Source organism: Diospyros lotus, chromosome 7, assembly GCF_014633365.1.
Source record: "Diospyros lotus cultivar Yz01 chromosome 7, ASM1463336v1, whole genome shotgun sequence".
NCBI lineage: Eukaryota > Viridiplantae > Streptophyta > Magnoliopsida > Ericales > Ebenaceae > Diospyros > Diospyros lotus.
Window position 1 is genome coordinate 25,978,173 of NC_068344.1, and position 23,368 is coordinate 26,001,540.

Below are 23,368 nucleotides of genomic sequence, written 5' to 3' on the forward strand. Positions count from 1 at the left end.
TTTCTATACTGGTCGGCCCACCTCTATTTTTTTTTAAAACAATTATTTATTTTATTTTAATTAAGAAAAAAAGAAAAAGAAAATTGGGTTTGATGAAGAGATTTGAAAGCAGACAGTTGCATGGGTGAGAAAAGGGGAAATCATGGGGATGATGGGGATTTAAGTGGGGGCAACAGTTGTAAATCATGTAGCTTTTTGACTTTTCAATGTGCAATTAGTTTAAAAGTTTTTTATTTTTATTTTTTTATGCTCGGTTGCAATCGATTGGAATGAGTAAAAAGATGGGAGGGCAGAGAGGGGAGGGGCCCCCCTTCGGCTGGCCAGAAGAGAAGAGAGAATATTATTAATTAATAGTAGTTTGATTTGGATGTCTCGCAAATCCAACCCCAACTACTCCCATTATATGCTTTTGTGTGTTTCAAAAAGTGTTTTTGGCAAATCTCCCTTTTTCCCCCCTTTGCTCCAAAAGTAGGCTGTGCATGTGTGCCATATTATGTCTCATCCTACCACATTTTGACTTCTCTTCAGATTCCCCCCCTCATGCACTCATCTCTCCCCTCCCTCCCCCTCTTCTCCTATTCCCATTATCATCACCTTCATTAAGGTTTTACGCCCTCAACCAAGTTTAAACTAGAAGTTGAGTTGTCCTGTGGACCACCCTCAAATTAGTTGGCGATTTCAACGTCGTACCTTGTTAATTAATGAAGAGTTAGTTACCATGCTCGTTTACTTATAATTCACTCTTTGATGCTCAAATTAATATTGGTTGGTTAGTAGTGGGAGCTTTTCAAAAATTGACCTATTAATTAAGCAATGAAAATTGAGAAAGAGATAAATAAGTTTAGAGGGGTTACTTTGGCTCGGTGAAGGCAGCTCACCTTTATTCCCAAGTTGCTCCACATTAGTGGGATGATTACCCCAATGTCTCTCGGTTAGACGTTGATTGTGACAAGAGGGTTCCTTCCTGTACACTAGTAAAGATTTTTATTTTTATTTTTTATATTAATCAACTTTCTTTAAATGTCATCTATATACAATTTTTTAGTGCGTGAAGATACTACGTTTGTGGTTGTCATAGTCAAAGCTACCCTTCATTTATGTTGCATGGGAAAGGATAAAAAATGATAACGTAGAAATAGATTTTTTTTAAAAAAATTAGACATAAATAGAATTTGAAACGTAAATAAAAAATATTTCAAAATCGAGAAACGATTTTTATGAAATATTTTCGTACAACATAACCCTTGAGAGGAGGAGGTATATCAATTTAGTTAATTATCAATTTTTATATAGTCGCTGCCAATCTAAATATTATAGTAATCGCTTAAGATTTGAATTTATAGAAAATCTGATAAATTATCATTAAAAAAAAGGTTTTAGTTGCTTTTAAACTACCAACTTACTTAGCTTTTTCACGAGCATAATAAAATTGTTAAAATGTCTTTTTAAAAAGGTCAATTTAATATCGTTACATATCTTAAAATTATTATGGAAATAATGACACTTTTTTTGGGTCTAGATCCAAATCTAAGGAAGTAATCGGGATCCAACTTTCTGATCTTAATCTAAAACTTCTATAGGTAAAGGAATTAACTACAAGTTCCTCATTTAGTGCCACCTCATTTTCTTGCGAGTGCGTCTTCAAGGAATCAATCTCGAGATACAGATACTGAAATAACACGTGGCAATCAGTCTTGCCAGCCCAGCATCACACTATATTTCCAAATTTTGTTCTTCTGTCAAACAAAGTCTTTTTGCATGAAATTTGCAGTTTATTGTAGAAGAAAGACAGGCTTATATGCCTTTAAGTGATTGGAAATGATATTTTTGCATAATTTTATTTAATAATAATAATTATTATTATTATTTAAATAATAAAAATACCAAATAGCTAGGAAGGAAGGGGAAAAAAAATTAGGCATGAAAATGAGACTTTTTAATTGAAATATATATTTATTTAATAGGTATTATTGAGATTTGCTGGTTGGGTGTTGGGCATGGAGGAATAAGGAAGAACTGGACGTGGTAATGATATGTTCAAAGGTTGACAGAATTGCAATTGCGCTGCTTGGCCTCCAAAAGCAGCGTACTAAAGGCCAAAGCGAATTCATTTCGCTTCACCTCGAAGCCAGACAAACTCATTATTAACACAATTATTATTCCCAGCAATAGAGTTATGACGTGGGAGCGATTAGATTCGCAATGGCAAAGGGGGCTTGTGATTATTATTATTATTATTATTGGAATTAAATTAAAATTCCATTCATTAAATTTAGTCAGTTATCATCCTCTCTTTTGGGGCTTGATAAAAAGTACTATAAACTTAAGGGTGAATTCAATTAGCGCGTAAATTAAATAATGCAGGGCTACGTTAGCCTTAGACCTCCTCAAAGTATTTCATTATTTTCTTTTGCTTCTATCTTAATAATAATGGTAGTGAAGTGCAAAAGGAAACTAGAAGACTTGTTTTTTTATTTAAACCGAAGAAAATGATGTAATTTGTCAGTTGCAGGATTTGCATCTTCCACACAAGTAATTAATTACATTTGAGTACTCATCATCCGCCATGGAAGGATGTATCAATGGATGGAGCTAGAGAATCAGACCGTTCGCGATGGCGTGATGCGTTTTCAGACAAGTTGTTCCGTACACCGGTAGCTCCTCTCTGTATGCTCCAACTCCAACCGCACCAATGTTCTCCAACTCGAACAGATCAGAGCTCGTACAGCTCATGCCATCGTCGTCTTCCTCGTCTTCGTCCTCGAGTTGAAACTCTCTCAATTGACGAGTGTTTGTGCTCTTTAGTATTGCGGTCTCGGCAATTTTTCGAACTCTAGGTGTTGGCATGAGGCTCGGATCGTCGCCGTAGATGGATTTGTGTCCGCAGGGGCGCGAATCTTCGTCAACGATGACGGTGAAGGGGTAGAATCGGACGGATCTTTTCGAGCTCGACACATTGTTGGTGCTCAATTTGGCTCTTGAAGGCGGCATTTTTCTCAAGCAAGACATGGAGAACGTCGTCGTGTCCTTCACCGATCTTGATCTCCCAATTGAACTCGAGTCCCTCGCGGTTTCATGCTTCAGATGCGTTTTCACGTTTCTGGAACTGAAAATCGAGTTGAGGAAGTTCGTGAACCGACGTCCCGGTGAGATCGGCTGTTTCACCTTCTTCAGATCGCCGTACATCTTAAGAGCTTTGGATTTCGTCCGCGTGAGCCTCCCTTCGTGATTCGTCGTTTTCTCTAAGTTGGATCGAACCGAACCGCTGGTTCGCACTTGTTTCGGGCGCTGCTTGGCGTTTCTGTTGTAACCGGACTCTGTTTCGGAAGACGAAAACACGCCTCCACAGCTGGACTCGGACGAGCTCGAAGTCGAATTGCAGAGCCTGGAACTTCGAGAAATGTGGCTCCGGCTCTCACTCTCCATCCATTTCTCGATCATAATAGCCCTCCGAACACTTTCCTCATCTTCCAGAGCACTGTTTCTCTTCAAGTTAGCGTTCCTCTGTTTTTTGGTTCTCGTGGCGGAGGCAGTTGCTTCAGGGCAGAGAACCGGCTCGTCATCGATGGAGCGGTAAATAGCGTCGAGGAGGGAGGAGGAAAACGAAGGCGTTTTTCGGCGTTGTGGATGCATGTATCTCTCTTCACGCAGCGATCTCTCCCAGGCTTCCATTGTTTTTCCTATTTGGAGCTGGAACAGGGAGGGTGGACGGGGAAGTGAAGCAAGAAAACGCACAGAAGTTGCTGCTCGGAATTTGAATGCGCCTGTCGCTCTCTGACGCTGGATGTGTCCTTTAATGTCTGCTATAGAACTTCGAGAGCTGCAACGCCGAATTAATTGAAGGCAGGCAAATCATGTGAAGGAATAAGTGAGACGAAAATGGAAGTTTTCATGGAGGGAGGGAGAAGGAACAAAAGCATTGAAGATGGAGAGAGAAAAGCCAAATTAGACGGCTTGGATTTTGGGAAGAAAGAAGAGAGAGATTAGAGAGGAGTGTCTTGTTGGGAGAGGATGGAAACCACTGTTGTTGTGTGAATTTAAAGGGCCGCCCGCGCGTGCTTGGCAGTCGAATACGTACGGCCACTGCCAGTTGGTTGACAGATTGGGCTCCCACCAATTCAATCTCTTATCTTGGGAAAAAGAATCTATCTGAATTAACGGAGGTTAGTGTGAAGTTTGAAAATCCTGCTCCATATTTACTTTGGGCATACCTTAGCTGGATTTAATTTGGGGTTCCTTGAAGTATTCTTTCCATACCATGCTTGAATTAATCATAATCTTGTATGCAATTTTGGACTTAGAATGGTCCAATCATAAAATAAAATTAAACTAACTCAACTCAACCTAGGGTTTAAACATTTTCAAAATCTATAACTGTCGGCGTTGAGAATTGGTCGACTATGATTTGTTTGTCCGCACTGAAAAAATGAACATGAAAGGGAAGAAGAAAATGCACACCAAAGAATTTGATGTGGTTCAGTCAGCGTTCCGATGGTCGACACTTGCAAATACTCCGACGCTCAAGTAAGTAAGAGAGTAAGGAGAATACTGTATATCAATAGGTCAAAAGAAAAACATACCTCTCTTTCCTGAGAGCTGACTCATATAAGAGGAGGAGATGTTCTTCTTTCTGCATGCGTCTTGTGTTTGCATGTGATGGAATTGAGTTTATGGTGCTGGTGAAGGTACCCAAATGATGGCATAATGTCAACATAACCCTCATTAATGTGTATGGGATCCGCCATTAATGAGGATGAGATCTGAGACGGGTGCGTGGATACTCAGAAAAGACTGCAATGATGTTGCTGCAAGCTAGTACAAAGTCATGATGGGATCTGCATGGGCAGGAGATGAGCTGAGAGATGGGCTAAGAAGATAGAGCCAGATCGGGCTCCGACGGCCCAACCAGAATAATGCCTAGTCCACGACTGTTCTCTGGTTATCATGTGGTTTTCTTGTTATGCGAGCTGAACAGTTAGGTCAGCACGCTGGGAGCATCGCTAGGAGCTCGTTTGGTTAGGCCAGCGAGCTAGAAATATCGTTGGGAGTTCGCTTGGTTTCGTGATCTGAACTTGGTTCTCAGCAACGTGTGATCTTGTTCTAACGAGCTCGACCTTTGTCTATTGGGTTTTAAAAGATTGGGCTGACCTGTTGGGTTAAGCCTAGTCCATAAAAAGCGATATGGGAAAAACCTATAATAATAACCATATACAATTCTACAAAAATTGTTTTAGTATCCATACCATATAACAACATGACGGAACACAAAAACATAATAAATAATAGGATATTAATATTATTTATATATGTTTAATTGGATCTAACTCATATTGCTCCGATGTCATTCAGGTTAAAACTTAAATGAGAGCTAAACTGAATTAAAAAGTAAAAGAGTGAACCGACTCAATAGTAATAGTTCACATCAATGTCCATTTCTGCCCAAACCCATTGGAGCCCGACTTTGAATATACGAACTTCGTAAGGCTTGGATACATAAAGTACCATTGTTTGAGTAGCTTCACAAGCCCAACCATAACATATGAAATACTTTATTGAAGTAAAAGGGTAAAACTATAAAATTATCTGATCTAACACGACATGAAGAAGATGAGTTGTGACCATGCACTACCATTACGAACTAACCCGACCTAGTTTGACCTATATGTTAGTTTAAAATCTATTAAATTCACTCAAAAGTTATAGTTTTAAGTCACTTAGTTATTCATTATTTTTTTTTTTATCAAGAATTTCATTTGACATAATTTTTTGGTCAAAACAACTAAATTTATATATAGAAAAAAAATTATCATATGCATTAATTAATCTTAAATAATTATAAATTAATTAAAAATTAAAATACCAAATTTACCCTTAAACAATGTAACTATTAATAATAATCCGTTCTTAAACATAAACAAAATCTCAATTTATCTCCAAAGAAATGCAAAAGCCAATCAATTCATAACTCAAGTGAAATATAATTTATCTGTGAATTGTGAAAACAAAATAATTCAAGCTTTTAAAATTAGAAGGACAAATATAGTGTTTGAAAATTCAATAAAAAATTATATTTACTAAAAAAAATAAGAAAATTAAAAGAATTGTGTATTTAAAAATTCAATCACAAATTTTATTTATTTATTTAATAAACAATTCAATTATTTGAATATTACTTTGCTTTAATTCAAAAAAAAATGAGAAACTAATTTACTTTTGTGCTTCAAAAATGAATTGGATTTGACTTATGTTATGCTATAGATTCATTGGCTTTTACATTTCTTTAAAGATACATTGAATAATATTATTTGTTAACCATATTTCTTTTACCAGTTTTAAAGAGCAATTGACAGTTTAATTAAGAAACGGATAAATTGGAAGCTTGGAGACTAAAAGTAAAAGGACCTTCTCCGTATAATTTTTTTATTTTTTATTTTACAATAGCAGTATTTATATGTAATTTTTTTATAAAAATATTTTCATAATTTAAATTCATAAAAATTAATAAAAACAAAACAATTTTACTGTTATTACCACATTCGAAAGGTCTCCATTTCATTATCCTCCCACTCCTCAATTAATTAGAAACACCATTTAGGGGTGTCAAAAAATATCTGAAAACCGGTGAATGGGATAAAATCGGATCGAATCGTGTATTTTAAATTGGTTCTATGGTTCAAATGTTAAGTTTTGGTTCTAAAAAATTAAGAACTAATATATTTGGTTTGGTTACTGTTTTTTTTTTTCAAACCGTGGTTCGAACCGAACCGGAACTAATATTATACTTATATATATTATAATATTTTGGGTATATATATATATATACACATATGCATAAATAGTATCACTTTCTAAAAAACTAGCGAGATTTATGAAATTATTTTATTTCTAGACTTTTATGCGCTATTGCTATACTAAATGGTTGGTGTAATCTCATTTGATGAGATAGTCTATGAATTATTTTGTTATACTTTTATTTCAAGACTTGAAGCATTAATGAAGTTATGGGTTTATTTTAGTTAACAAATTTGTTTGTAATTTCATATTTTACGAAAATGTTTAGAAGTTAAATGTTAATTAGATAGAACCGAAACTAAACTGAAACCGGTCCGGTATGACGGATTGGTCATAGTTTGGTTTTATATATGTAATAGTTCGGTTACGGTTATTATTTTTTCGGAACCATTAAAAATGATTCGATTATTGGATTCTTATAGAATCGGACCAATTCGAACTGTTGTCACCCCTAGCACCATTGACACGCGAGTGTCACACTTTGACTTTTGGGGTTAGTTTCATGTGAGCGACATTTAGTTTTAACTTGTTGATTAAACGATAATATAGTGTTTGTATACTAAAGTCTATTCAAATGCATTCTAGAATATTTTAGAGTTATGTAAGTAATTCTATATGATCCATTTTGTATTATATATTATTCCTTATAAATGTAGTAGATGAAAGATGAATAGTAGTAGTTGGTAACAAGTTTTGGAATTTATGACGTGGGATTCTAGAATGGGTGGATGGCTATATATATCTCAACTTCTCTCATTTTATGCATATTTCATTTCGATTCAAGAAAAGCATTTCTAGAGGTTCTCTCTCTAGAATCTTTTTCTCTCAAAAATAGCTAGCTTGTGGGGTTCAAAAACTTGAAGGGGAAGACTTACTTAGCACAAGAGGGCTTAGTTTAATGCTAAGTACTGCAAGTTGACTCGGGAAAGTAATCGAGGAGTGACTAGTGATATCAAAGCCACATTCAGGCTACATATTTACCTTTAACAACTACACTGCAAAATGAAGATATGGAGGAGTCTTATGGTGCTAAAAAGCTAAGTTGTTGGAAAAACTACCAACATGTGTCAACAGAAAGCCAAGGACTAAGCCCAAAAGGCTAGAAAGGTGGACAGACAATTGGGAAGACTAGAAGATGTCACAAGTGATGGTAAGGAACACATCAGCACCCTTGAACAAGAAATGGAAAGATGTGGGAAGTTCCTCAATGAGTTCAGAGGAAACTTACACGTCGTTTCTAGGTTGTTTGAAGTCACCTTGCAAGTTACCACAAAAGTTGTGACTTTCAAAAGACGATGATTGATACAATGACAACCATGGAAGCACAACCCTAAGATATGCAAAATGATTGGATGATGGATTGGAATGTTATCACCAATGGAGCCATAATGGAGGCATGGGTTAATAGTCAAATAGAGCTGCCTAAGCCAAAGGCATACTCCAGTGTTAGAGATGTCAGGGAGATAGACAATTTCTTGTGGTAATAGAGTAGACCATGAGGCAACTAATGTGGATGATCATGCCAAGGTGCGAGTTGCTTCTCTTTATCTTACTGATGATGCAATGCTATGGTGAAAAATAAGGTAACAGGATAATCCTATTATTGAATCAGAGCCATTCAAAGAGTCACCCAATAAGCAATTCTATCAGAAGGATGAGGCCATTGCTATTAGAAGAAAATTGAAACACCTAAGGCACGCAAGGAGCGTCAAAGATTATCTCAAGGTTTACTTCCATTAGATATCGAAAAACAGATATGGCGAAAAATGAGTTGTTATTCAACTTCACGAATGGGTTACAATTGTGGGCTTAACAAGAATTGAATTGGCACAAGGTAGAAGACCTTGCAATGGCCATAACCAAGACCAAATCCCTGATCGAGTGCTCTAAGTCCAAGAAGTCAGCCAAGCCCAACTTGAAGGATTACAAAGGCAATGATTGGGGAGATAAGTGTCATTGATATGGGGCAACAAATAGTAATGGTAAGCTGAATTTCCACAAAGACGATCGAAAAGGGAGAAACGATGAACGACACTTGGGTAAGAAAGATTGTCCAGACCAATATAAGCCCAAAGACAACTGTTTCCTATGTGGAGGAGAACATTGAATGAGAAATTGTCCAAAGTAGAAGACTTTAAATGCCATGATGGAAGAAAATAAATAGATAATTAACTTTACCTAGATAAATATCTTACAGCTACTGAACACCATCCAGTCCTACCTCATAGAAGTCGCTTAAGAATAGGTTAATATATATGGAGATGCTACTAGATACCGGTGTCACGCACAACTTCATGAGTAAGTAAGAAGCCAAGAGATTAGGGCTGAAAGTCACCAAAAGGTGGGTGATTAACCATCAACATGACAGCTAAGTCCATGGAAGGGGTTACTCATGGAGTAAAGATCAAGGTTGGCACTTGTAAGGGCGTTGTATACATTTTCATAGTACCTTTAGATGATTTCTAAGGTGATCCTAGGTATGGAGTACTTTAACTCTCTCCAAGCTTACCCCTTACCTCATTTAAGTACCATGGTTATTATGGAGGAAAGAAGTCCATACATGGTTCCCATAGTCACTAAAGAGAAGGGGAACCAATAGCTTATATCAGTTATCCAACTAAAGAAAAGGGTGAGGATACCTACTTGACTATGATAAAGATAGAGACTTCCACACTAGCCTTAATGGAATTGCCTTATACCATTTCACAAGTGTTAGATGGTTATGCAAATGTAATGTCTCCTAAGCTACTTAGAGAGATGCCTCTTCAAAGGGAAATATATCACAAGATTGAGTTGGAGCCATGAGCCCACCCATTGCCATTGCACATTACCATATGGCATCTCTGGAGTTAGAGGAATTAAAAAAGTCACTGAAGAAGATATTAGATGTTGGTTTCACACAACATTTGAAAGCACCATATGGGGTACCAATGTTATTTCAAAAGAAACATGGACACTTCAGTTGTGTTGTGCTATGAATTTGTAAGTGTCCACTTAGGCTTTGTCACGACCCAAAACTCCACGCCATGACTGACACTACCCCCCTAAGAAGCCAAAAACTCCACTAAAGGATAGCAAGCTTGCAAAACACATATCTCTTTAACACGTAAACATTCATTTCATTTACAGAAATACTACCATAACATGTATATAGAAATTAGGGTGCCCTAGGCCCAATAATAAGCATGTACTTACAAAAATATTCACAAGTTGCCAATTCGCAACAAGAACTTAAACCTTCCCATGCACAACCCTGTGAGATGATGTGTATATGTTATACCAGAACGTGGCTAGGGTATACAATCAAAATGTATGACAACCTACAAAATCTGAAATATTAAGGGGTAAGTTTGACACTGGCTTAGTGAGGGGTAACATGCATTATAATGGGGGGAAATAAAAAATCTATGCAACGAATACAAATCATCATGCCAAAACATTTCAAATAATATATAATATTGAATGGAAAATGATGAATAAATATACACATTGGGAGTAAACCAATTAGAACCAAAATTCACACATATCATTTCATTGGTGCGGACTATCTCTACGTCACCAAGATCCACTTCAGCGGACTATCTCACGCCAGATATAAACATGGATGGCAAACTATCTTACGCCTATCCAAGGTGGACTATCTCACACCCTAACACATACGTGGTGCACCAATAACTAATTCTTACTGTGGTTAGCGATACAGGGTTCTAACTGTTATTCCATTTATCACACATTTCATACCAACATTTAGAATTATCATTGCCACATGTAATATATCATATACAGGCCACGATCCACATTAACAAAAAGACAATCACTCATAGGTATCAATATGTGCAAAACAAATAATATGGATTCTAATTTTCCTCGTATGTAAATCACAAATGAAGTCATGAACAGTATACATAGAATACTAGAATAATGAAAGGTATGAATGCAACAAATACCACCATAATGCAAATCACAAATGAAGTCATGAACAGTATACATAGAATACTAGAATAATGAAAGGTATGAATGCAACAAATACCACCATAATGCAAATCACCCAATCACAGTGTTATAGCAGATGTGGGATTCCCTCAAATGCCTCTCGGCTGGGGCGAGTCAAAATTACCTAACAAAAGCATCAAATCATATGAGCATTAAATAAATACATACCTTAAGTCAGCCAACATTTGGATCAACCCATTGGCTGCCACAACTGTCCCAAAACCCCAAAAATAAGAACAGCCTAACCAACCACACTGTCGCCGCCATCGGCAGCCACCGGCCCAAGATTCCGATGGTTAAAACCCACCATTTGAAACACCTAGCTAATGGGGTTAATTTATATAAAAATAGGCTAAATCTAACGGTTGGATTTTTGTAGATCTGATTTTTAATTTCTGGCCAGATTTAAAAATAAGCTATTTGACGCCGCCGACCACATTTTTCGGCAATTCGAGACCACCATCGACTCCCTTACCCTCATAGACCAACATATCCAAAAACCATAAAGATCTAACGACTAGATCTTCTTAGATCTAACTTTTAATTTTTGGCAAGATTACAACGCACACTGTCAGTCGCCGCCGACCATCGTAGCAGACGTTTTTCGATGATCCAAGGAAGCCATCTAACACCTCTAACCCCATTGACTAACATATCCAAAAACCAACAAGATCCAACAGCTAGATCTTTCTAGATCTAGGTTCAAAGTTTCGGCCAACACACCCACATGCATATACACCCACCTCTCATAAATCTGAACTAAAAGTAACGCTAATGAAAATAAAAGGCTTACCTTGTTGTAGATCGGGGTTGATTTCACGGTGATAATGTGGTTGGATTCAAGATCCAATGGCTAGATTTTTCAAAATCAATTGAAAGAGAAAATGAGAGAAGGAGAGAGAGAGAGAGAGAGAGAGAGAGAGAGTGCGCTGCAACGGAAAGAAGAAGAAGGAATGAGTTGGGGAGCCCAAAGGCCTTTTATATGGCCATTTGGGTTGGTTTTTCAAGTCTTGGGCCTTCTCAATATAAGGCCCAAAAGTAGGGCCTTACAGGCTTATTTTTCAAAAATAAATAAAAATAAAATAGAAGAAATTTTGGGACCAAGTTGCCCTGGGAGAAACCTACCCAGGCCTTGCTGGAAGCGAAACATGCGCAGCCGCATGCGCATCTCTTGTAGGTGCACGTTCGCACGGGGATCTCCCAAAGATCACATGTGTATCTCCCACAAACGCGAGGCCTCGCAGGGATCTTTAGGAGATTGCATGCCCATGCAAATTTCTCCTGCAGCTTGACACACCATTCACCCACTCGAGCCCCTGTGCAATTTATTGCCACAATAGTTCAAAAGTTTTCGGCCTTTACACAAAGGGTTCCTAAGGAAATACAAAAGACCTTTCCTTGTGTGATGCAAATGGGGAAGGTATTTTATCATTTGGAATTGCTACCAAAGTTGAAGATCCACCTAGTTTTCCATGTAAATATGTTGAAACCCTATCATGAGGACCAAAAGAACCCTAATCGTGGTGTACTTGGGCGAACAACTACTACAGTTGTCAAGTTTTATGACAAAGAAGCTAAGAATATTCTAGTGAACAGTGTGATTAGAAGAAGGGTTATTCCACCATGCTAGGAGTACTTTGTGGTTTGGAAATGATGAGTACTTTATGGTTTGGAAAGGATGTCCTGAGGAAGAAGGAAGCTGAGCTAGAAGATGCATTGTGGTAATTCAAAGAGCTAATTGAGGTAGTCCACAAGGATGCAACGAGGACATCTATCACTTTGGTGGGGGAGAATGTCACACCCTAACTTGTGAGAGTTAATTCCATATAGGCGACACACAATTTTGACTTGCTAGTTAGGTAATGATGCAGCCTCTGCATGACAAGGTTTATTCCAATGCATTCTAGAATGTTTCAAAGCTATCGAAGTAATTCTAAATGGTCTTTTTGTATTCTAGTTAGTATTTTTATCTTCTCCTATGTTTTGGATTATTCCTCATAAATATAGTAGGTGAAAGATGAATGTTAGTAGTTGGTAGAATATTCTAGAATAGGTAGATAGCTATATATACATTCACCACTCTTATTTTGTACACTCTTTATTTCAATTCAAGAAAAGCATTTTAGAGTTTCTCTTTCTATAATCTCTTTTTCTCTCTAAAATAACTATCTTGTGGGGATCGAAAGCTTGAAGGGGAAGGCTTACTTAGCATTAATGGGGTTTGGTTTAATGTCAAGTGTTGCACATTGACTAGGGGAGTAATCAATGCAAGACACTATGCTCTTGAATTTTAGGGCTTCAAAGCAAACATAGTAAGAAAACACAAGAAAATGGTCACTTGGTGATAATAAGATCTATATGGGTACCCTAGGTACCCACTATATTTAATTCTAACAAATTCATATTTAATAGTTTAAATAATTTTATAACAATTTAGTAATAAGGGAATTTGACATTAATGTTATTGGAAAATTTGGTATATATTCTCATGCCCAAATTGATAAATGGTTGAATTAAAAATTTATTTTTGAAATTGCGTGATACACAAGCCTCAGTTTTACTATCCTTTTATATACTGTTGTGTTTTTTTTTATTTTTCCTTCTGCAAAATTGTATTATTTTAATATTTTTGTACTATTGGTTTAAATACAGTATTATAATAATTATATTTCCAAGCAATAATTACAATATAATAAATATAATTATTGTTTGGCTAATAATATAATTATTTTATTGTGGTTGGTTAACAATCTTAAAACAGATTGTTCATAGATAAGTTTTGTTTCAAGAGATGACTACTCTTATGAATTCTGTTAGAACTTCTAATAATGTGACGCAAGGATATGTTCCTATAGCCCAAATGCCTACTGTAGTGCCTGCGAGCCATGGAGAAAAGGTTAAGAAATTCAACGGATTGAATTTCAAGAAGTGGCAACAAAAGATGTTGTTTACCTCACTACTTTGAATCTTGCAAAATTCTTGACTAATGATGCTCCTACTTTAAAGGAGGGTGGAACAGATATGCCAGTAATCAACGCAGTTAAGGCACAGATGCATTCTGGTTTCTTGTGTAGAAATTATGTTTTAAATGGTCTGCATGATTCATTATACAACATATACATTACAATAGAAATTGCCAAGTAGCTATGGGAATCCTTAGACCCAAAATACAAATTTGAGGATGCTGGAACCAATAAGTTTATAGTTGGGCGATTTCTCAATTTCGAAATGGTGGATTCCAAGACTATGGTTAGTCAAGTGCAAGAACTTTAAGTAATCTTACATGAAATTCATGCAGATGGGATGATCCTAAGTAAATCTTTCCAAGTGGCTATTGTTATAGAAAAGTTGCCTCTTGGTTAGAAAGATTTCAAGAATTACCTTAAGCACAAGCGAAAGGAAATGAACCTTGAAAAACTGATCATTAGACTTTGAATTGAAGAAGATAACAAATGGTCAGATAAGAAAAATTTCAATCCTGCTGTTGCTAACGCGAATGTATTGGAGCATGGGCAAAACTCCAAATATAAGAAAAACAGGCCAAAGTTGGGACCCAAATGGGGAGTCTTCAAAAATGAGTTCCAGAGGAAATGCTTCAACTGTGGCAAGATGGGTCATAGATCTATGGAGTGTAGACTTTTGAAGAGGAAGACTAGGGCCTATGAGGCACATGTGGTGGATACCATGATTTTAGATGTGTCCAATATAAACCTGTCTGTCAACCATGATATCTGAGGTGAACTGGGCTGAGTCTAACCTAAGGGAATGGTGGATTGACCCTAATGGCACAAGACATGTGTGCTTAAACAAGGAGTTGTTCACCACCTTCTAGCCACTTGATGGGGAGAAAGTTTTCATAGGTAATTATGCTTCTTCTGAGATTAATAGACAGGGGAAGGTGCTGTTAAAGATGACATCTGGAAAACATTTGACTCTGAACAACCTATTGTATGTGTCAGAAATCTGTAAGAACCTATTGTCTGGGTCGATGCTGAACAAGCATGGATTCTGTATGGTATTCAAGTCAGATAAAGTTATTTTGTCAAAATATGGAATTTATATTGGGAAGGGTTATGTATCAGATGGATTTTTTAAGCTCAATGTAATGACCATTATGAATAAAACAAATAAGCCTTTGGTTACTTGCTTGAGTCTTCTAATTTGTGGCATGATAGACTACGTCATGTTAATTATGATATATTGTGTAGATTAATTAACTTGGATCATATAACTTCTTTTCATATCAATTCAAAACATGAGTGTGAAACTTGTGTAGAGGCAAAATTGATGAGATCATCTTTTCAAACAATTGAAAGAAATACCGAACCCCTTGATTTAATTCATAGTGATATGTGCGATTTAAAATTCATACAAACAAGAGGAGGCAATAAGTATTTTATTACTTTTGCTAATGATAGCACAAAATATTATTATGTATATCTATTTAAAAGCCATGATGAAGCCTTAGACAAATTTATTCTCTATAAAAATGAAATTGAAAAAATTAACTTAACAAGAAAATAAAGGTGTTGAGAAGTGATCGAGGTGGCGAGTATAAAACACCAATTGGTGAATGCTGCGCACAACATGGAATTGTACTTGAAGTCACAACGCCTTATTCACCTCAATCAAATGGTGTTGTGGAACGTAAGAATCGCACATTAAAAGTAATGATGAATGCAATGTTAATAAGTTCTGGATTTCCCTAGAACATGTAGGGCAAACCTATTTTTTCAAGCAATTATCTTTTAAATAAGATATCCCGAAAGAAAGAAGAAAATACTCTATGAACTCTGGAAATGTAGGAAACCATCCTACAAATACTTAAAAGTGTAGGGGTGTCTAGCAAAAGTTATTGTTTCGACTCCAAAGAAAATGAAAATAGGTCCAAAAATAGTGAACTGTATTTTTATTGGGTATGCACATAATAGTAATGCTTATCGATTCCTTGTGTATGAGTCTAAAAATCCAAGCATACACAAGAACACTATAATGGAATCGAGAAATGCATTGTTCTTTGAAAATGTGTTTCCTTGTAACTCTAAAGAGGGTTTAAGTTCGTTTAAATGAACATATGATACTATGAATAAAGAGTGTCATGATTCAGAACATGAACAAAAACATCAAAATAAACCTGGACGAAGGAAAAGAATAAGAATAGAAAAATCTTTTGGCTTAGATTTTCTAACTTTCTTGTTAGAAAAAGAATTACAAAATTATAAAAAAGCTATAAGTTCTCCAGGGGGACTTTTGTGGAAAGAACCAATTAAAAGTGAAGTTGATTTTATTTTACAGAATCATATTTAGGAGCTAGTAGATCTGCCACCTGGGTGTAACCCTTTAGAGTCCAAGTGGATCTTTAAAATGAAAATGAAAACATATGGCTCTATTGACAAGTATAATGCTAGACTTGTGATCGAAGGTAATAAGCAATGAGAAGGCTTAGATTACTTTGATACATATTCTCTTGTAACGAGAATAAATTCCATTCGGATGTTACTTGTAATTGTAGCTCTACGAAATTTAGAAATACATCAGATGAATGTGAAAACAACTTTCTTGAATGGAGATTTGGATGAAGAAATTTATATGGAACAACCTGAGTGTTTTATAGTTCTAAGACAAGGAAAGAAAGTCTATAAATTGATAAAATCATTGTATGGCTTAAAACAAGCGCTTAAGCAATGGCATGAAAAATTTGATAATGCAATGATAACTTATGGATTTAAAATTAATAAGTGTGACAAGTGTGTATTATAAAAGACACATGAAATGGCTATGTCATTTTGTGTCTTTACATAGATGATATACTCATTGTTGGTAGTAATGATAAGATGGTCAAATCTACCAAGAATATGTTAAATTCAAAGTTTGACATGAAAAATATGGAACTTGCAAACTATGAAGCACGGAAACGACTCGGAGGCGCCGTTTCGTCGTTTCCGAATCGTTTCCCATTTTGGAAATGGGAAAAACGGCCCGAAACGTTTTTCGGGCCGTTTGTGTAATTATTGAAACATTTGGGCCGTTTCAGAATTTAAAAAACATAACTGGAAACGTGTTTCCAGCCAGAAACACATTTCCTGCGAGCTGGGCAACTATTTCTTCTTCTTCCACCTAGCTGCCCAGCTATTTGTTATTCCATCTGAACCTTCCCCCTTCCCCAAACGCATTGCAATGAGAAGATTTAACTCTCTAATGATTCAGCCGGGCCTTCTGTTAACTGTATGTATATATATGTGAAGTTAATAGATGTATATTTATGTATATATATGCAAGTTAACAGCAAGATATATACATATATGCGAAGATATATATATATATATATGTGAAGTTATATTTATCATTATATATATGTATAATGTCTCTCTATATATATATTTATATATATTTTTAATACATTATAAAATTTCTATTTATTATTTATATTTAAATATTTTTTATTTTTTGTATTAAAAAATATATTTATAAAAAAACCTTATATTTTTTAAATTTACAGTTTATCCCGTGTTTCCGTTTCCTACTTTTTAAAAAAAATGTCGTTTTTGCATTTCCGTTTTCGTGCAACCTAGCTTGCAGATGTGATTTTAGGGGTTAAAATCATAAGAATATTATATGGTCTCATTCTAAGTCAGTCACATTACGTGGATAAAATTCTGAAAAAATTCATCAAGAATGATTCTAGTATAGCTAGAAAACTATCAGATATTAGTCTTCAACTATCCAAGAATAAATGTGAGAGTATTTCTCAAATAGAAAACTATAAAGTAATTGAATGTTTAATATATTTAATGAGTTGTACTAGACCATATATTGCTTATGTCGTTACTAGACTGAGTCAATATACGAGTAATTCCAATGCAGACCATTGGAAAGCAATAATAAGAGTACTTAGGTACTTACGATATACTCGTAACTATGGGTTGCACTACACCAGATACTTAGATATCCTAAAAGGATATAGTGAGGTGAACTGAATATTTGATGTGAAAGACTTAAAATCTACAAGTGGATATATAGTGGATATGTATTCACACTTGAAGGTGCAACCGTGGCATGGAAATCCTTTAAACATACTGTTATAGCCAAATCCACTATAGAATTTGAGTTTATTGTCTTACACAAATGTGGCGAAGAGGTAGAATGTAACATCCCACATCGAGCGATAGGAAAGATTGGATCAACTTACCTAAATGGGTCTACGCGAACTTCCTAGGGGTCACTCATCCTTGAGCTGCCTTAGCTCAAGCACGCTTAACCCGATAATTCTTTATCCACATTCAAATCAGAAAGTATTCAGCCGATGTGGTTTCTTTCCTTACTATCCTCGATATATATACTAGCTTTTCTAGAGTCCTTTATTGGACTTGACCTTGGGCTCTCGGGATATTACATAGAATGACTATGACATTTCTTAGAGGATATTCCAATATGGTAGAAACTTGTGCCTCCAATATGTATACATTGTGATAGTCAATCTGCAATTGGAATGGCACATAGTAACATGTATAATGGTAAGTCTAGATATATATATCGTAGACATAATACTATTAGACAACTACTCTCAACTAGAATTATCTCTATTAACTATGTGAAGTCAATAGATAATATTACGGATCCGCTACCTAAATGGTTGAATAAAAAGTTAGTTGAAAAATCATCAAGGGGAATGGGACTAAAGCCCATGAAAGAATAACTTGTTACAATAGAAACCCAACCTAGTTGGTTGGAGATCCCAAGATCTAGGTTCAAAGGGACAACTTAATTGTAAAAACTTTATTAGGTCACTGTTGGGGGGGGGGGGTTATCCTTTTGTCCATTCCTATAATGAAATAGTGATACCTATGAGAAAAATGATAGCGATGTTTGCTTTAATGATTCTTAAACTGAAAAATTTTGAGTGGAGTAAACGTGTTACTCTGAATTAAGAAATCACCTACGTGAGAGAGAAGTTGGGCCACTTCAAAGGAGAATTGTATAGGGCTCAAGTCTTTAAAAAGCTCTCTCAGAACCAGGCTAATGTTCATGGCCAAAACGAACATAATTATGAGAACTGAACAATAGTAGGAAGATTCCTGTATGAGATATGTTATCATTTACATAGATAACATGATAGTTCAAGGACATCATGTCTATTGGATAGTTAGTAAAATAAATATATTTTCACAAGGAAAGGTTCAAGGGGTAACATCTACCTATCTTATGTAGGTTTCGACCGATTAACACTATTACTGTGTCAAAGTATTTTCTCCATCAATTTTCATTTATGTGGGGGATTGTTGGAAATTTTGGTATATTTGATATATACTCATGTCCAAATTGATAAATGGGTGAATGAAAAATTGATTGAAAATTTATTTTTGAAATTGTGTGTTACATAAGGCTCAGTTTTATCATCCCTTTATATATTGTTGTGCTTTTAATTTTTTCTTGTGCAATATTGTATTATTTTAATATTTTTGTACGACTAATTTAAATACAGTACTATAATAATTATATTTCAAAGCAATAATTATAATATTATAAATATAATTATTGTTTAACTAACAATATAATTATTTTATTAGCTAACAAATGCAAGAGTGAGTGGCAAGAAAAGACATAACTAGGTTATATTTTAAGTTTATAAGAATATATCTAAATTAGATTTTTTGAAATCTATAAATTATAATATATAATTAGATAAAATTATATATATAAGCAATAAAAATATCATCTTAATTTGTCGAGCGATTGTAAGAGCCAAGAGAAATAATAATTAAATTAAATTTCAAATTTGTGAGAATATGTCTAATTTGGGTTTTATAAGTAGAGAATTTTATATCCGACACCTTACTCATATTTAACGAATATTGTAAATACCTCACTCGTAATCTTTCTATAGATGTTTTTGATACTTTTATCCCCTTCAATTAAAAAGGATGTTTAGTATATACCCTCTCAAGATAGAGTTCTCATTGCCATTCCTTTAAAGGGTACCCCAATCAATTATATAATCACATGAATAGAACCGATAATAATCAATAATACTATCATTGAATTATAACAAATACAAATTTACTAAATCAATAATAAGTTGGACGAAAAAAATTCTAAAAAAAAAAGTGTTGCATGTAATAGGTCCCCTAGAATCTTTAGATTATTAGGGACTTAACTTCGAAAACTTTATTTGCAAATGATAACATTTAAAAAAAGGAATTTGGTTCAAATCCTTATACCAAACTAAATTAACTAATTTGATTTGGTTTAGTTGGATTTAGTTTTTTAGTTTGTAAATTTTGAAAATTGTGATGTACGGTTTCTTTTCAATCTGGGTTACAAAAAATATTAAAATTCAAAATTCAAATAAGATGTACACATTTTTAAAAAATGTGTATTTATGTATTTAGTATATTTTATTTTTAGTTATAAAATATTCTCATTGGTTGATGATATATTTATCATCAATTCATAGAAATATTTTGTAACTAAAATAAAGATACAATAAATGCATATTGTTTGATAATAATATATACTCACTATGTCTTAATTATTGTTGTAAAATAATATTCAAAGTAAATAAAATAACAATATTGGTCCCTCAACTTTTAGTTTATAAAAAATTAGTCATTGTATTTTAATTTGTCTTGTAATGAAGATTAAGTTTTTTAATTCATTCTTCAAAAATTTTGTTGGCTCTAAAAATTAAAAAAACAAATATGCAATGGTTATTGAGGGCCGATGCATAGCATATTAAAAATTCAATATATATATATATATATATGAAATTTGTCCCTTCTTGCCCAATAAGGTTGGCAAGATTGGCTCCAATGGCAGTGGAACGTCATGGTCTGACGAGGGTGATTAGCACTTGTAAGTATCCCGACGTTTAAGTCAATGAGAATTCAAGATAACAGAGTATGGGTAAGATTTAAAAAGATTATACATTGGTATGTGATCAAACTAGTTTATATAACGACGAAGATGTCTTGTGTGTCGTCAGCCGTTGTAAGAGTATAGAGGGCCAAGATACACGATAGTAATAGAGATCATCTTTGAAGATCTTGGATTCGATAAAGATTACGAATTGATGAGGATCAACATGCGAGTTGCTTGAAGTTGATGAGATTTGTTATTGACGTAAGGATCTCAACTTAAATAGAAAGATTATTCGAGTATCTTGGGTTAAAATCTGGTTTGGGGGCCAAGGTTTGTGTCAAGCTGTGGGCCCATGGCCCAATGGATCATTACGATAAAAAATTCACGGTAAATTTTGGTAGGTTAAAAAAAAAGCTAATTTTGGTGGGAATTTGTTAAGAAATTAAAGTGAAAAAGAAGTTGGAAGCAGAAGATATAGAATTTAATTTAATGAGATTATAAAATATAATCAAAAATGTAACGAGCAGTGTAAGATAAATTAAAATATAAAAAGTAATTTATTAGAAAATATAAAATTGAATGAAGAATAAAGATATTTAGGAGTAGCAGCATGAATGAAATCAAATTAAATAGAATGCTGATAGTTCCATTTTGTGCAAAGCTAAAACGTGGAGTGGAGTGAAGTGAAGTGAAGAGGAGGAGATCCCAAATTTTGGGACAGGGAGGCACATTTCGGCGGCATGGCATGGCATGGCATCCATCTTAATCTGATATTATTATTGTAAGTGTATACATACTTGGAGTCATCGTCAATCATCAATCATCAATCATCCAAGCCAAGCCCCCCCCCCCCCCCCCCCCGCCCCCCCCAAACACTGGCAATTTGGCATTGGCTTGTAATGCAATGCAATTATTGAATGGACGTCCACATTTAACGCATGTATGTATGTGAACACGACGACTTGTTATCCTCTGGACCACATCTCATGTGTTGACGACGACGACGACGACACGTGTTCTGTTCACATGATTGACTGATACACATTCACATTCTGTACTATTCACTTACTCTACTGTTTGTTGTTGATGTATGTTGCCAAAACTTGTATCTTTCAAACTCACTCACTCACTCACTCAATTTACGTCGTGTGTACTTTACATACAGAGTGTCAATAAAGAGGCTCAAGAATTATGGCCATGACCCTAAAGCCTAATTGGATGCTCATTGGTTTCCATTGCGAATGAACCACCACCACCTGCAGCAGCAAGCAGCAAGCCCCCTTCAGGTAAGACCAGGCTACACTAATTTTCTTTATAAGCAATACAATAATTTATTTAATTATGAGTAATTAAGAAGACAGTCATGAATATCATAACTCAGTTTATTCATAACTAAATTAAAAAAAAAAAAAAAAAAGAGTAAATTGTACTCATTACCCCTGAAGTTTGTGCTAATTGCAAATAATACTGAAAATAGCATACAATTTCCCTATCACTAAAACTCAAGATAATTTGATTATTTTACTACCCACTTCTCTCCTCTCTCTCTCTCTCTCTAAACTATATATATTAGAGAAAATATGTTTTCATATTACAAAGGTATATTTCAATTTTAAGGTGTATTTCTTAAAATTATTATATAGTTTTGGGTTTTATTTTTTATTTTTCTTTGTTTAAATTTACTTTTAATTTAATTTGATTATTAATTAATTTAACTTAATTAGGGTTTAAGTGGTGGAGTTAATAATATAGGAGACTTCATTATTAACTGGTTAAGAAATAAATGTAAAAGGTTCCAATTTTGAGAGGAGACTTCCATGGTAGCTAGCCTTAGCCTAGGCCGCTTCTAAACTAAGCTAATCACATTATCTGTTAGCTTAAACTATAGATTAAAAATATTCTACTTGGCTAGCTGTCCAAATCAAATATATGTAGTCAGGCTAACAAATTCACATCTCTAATCTAAGCATTAAAAAATTGTAACTTTTCAAGATCTTATTATTTGAGCAAGAGACATATATAATTTCCTTATACACTAAAGGTGGTATTTTAATCTTGTTAGATAACCAGCAGCTGCTAATTAGACTTATTAATATGAGAATTGGATCAAACCAGCTAATTAGACTGGTTGAACTGAAAATTGGTTTAATTTATAATAAATATTATGTGCTACATTTTATTTTTTAAAATTTTATATCAAAGTTTCCCCTATTATAATATATATTTTATTTTTTTCATAAAAATATGTCCTGGCTAATTCAACCCATGTCTGACCACTTAATCGTAAATATCTTCTCCTTTTAGTTCGATAATATCTAAGCCTAACTTTCTAAACATTGATAAAAAAAAAAAAAAAAAGACCAATAAGATCATCTTAGTTTGTTTAAATATTCTACTATCAAATTGATAAGCAAAAGACACAAGCTATAAAATTTCACAACTTTCTTTTTGTTTATTTCATTTTACTACAAAGTATATATAAACACGTGTTGTAAGTCAAGGTTTTCATTTTACTACAAGGTTTTTAAGGGTAAAATTAATTAATACTCCATTGGAGTAAGGAAACAAAAAAAACAAAGGAGGAAGTATGTTTGGGCCGAATCACCCAATTGGGGCAGAAGGCAAGATTTTATTATAGGGGATTTGATGGAGACTAAATTAAGTTTAGGTTTGTGATGTTGAAATTATTAGTACTAGTACTAAGAAGAAAATAATACTGCTGAAA

General features: G+C 34.5%; 1 protein-coding gene across 1 annotated transcript; it reads right to left on the reverse strand.

The window, feature by feature from the left end:
• Nucleotides 1–2,419: 2,419 nt before the first annotated feature.
• Nucleotides 2,420–3,995, reverse strand: LOC127805929 (protein BIG GRAIN 1-like A). The gene has a single exon (XM_052342775.1). It carries the CDS (start codon nucleotides 3,670–3,672, stop codon nucleotides 2,593–2,595), a length of 1,080 nt encoding a protein of 359 aa, XP_052198735.1. The 5' UTR covers nucleotides 3,673–3,995; the 3' UTR covers nucleotides 2,420–2,592.
• Nucleotides 3,996–23,368: the final 19,373 nt, after the last annotated feature.

Coding starts and splice junctions, on each gene's coding strand:
- LOC127805929 (XM_052342775.1), bottom strand. CDS start 3,672: ATGGAAGCCTGGGAGAGATCGCTGCGTGAAGAGAGATACATGCATCCA.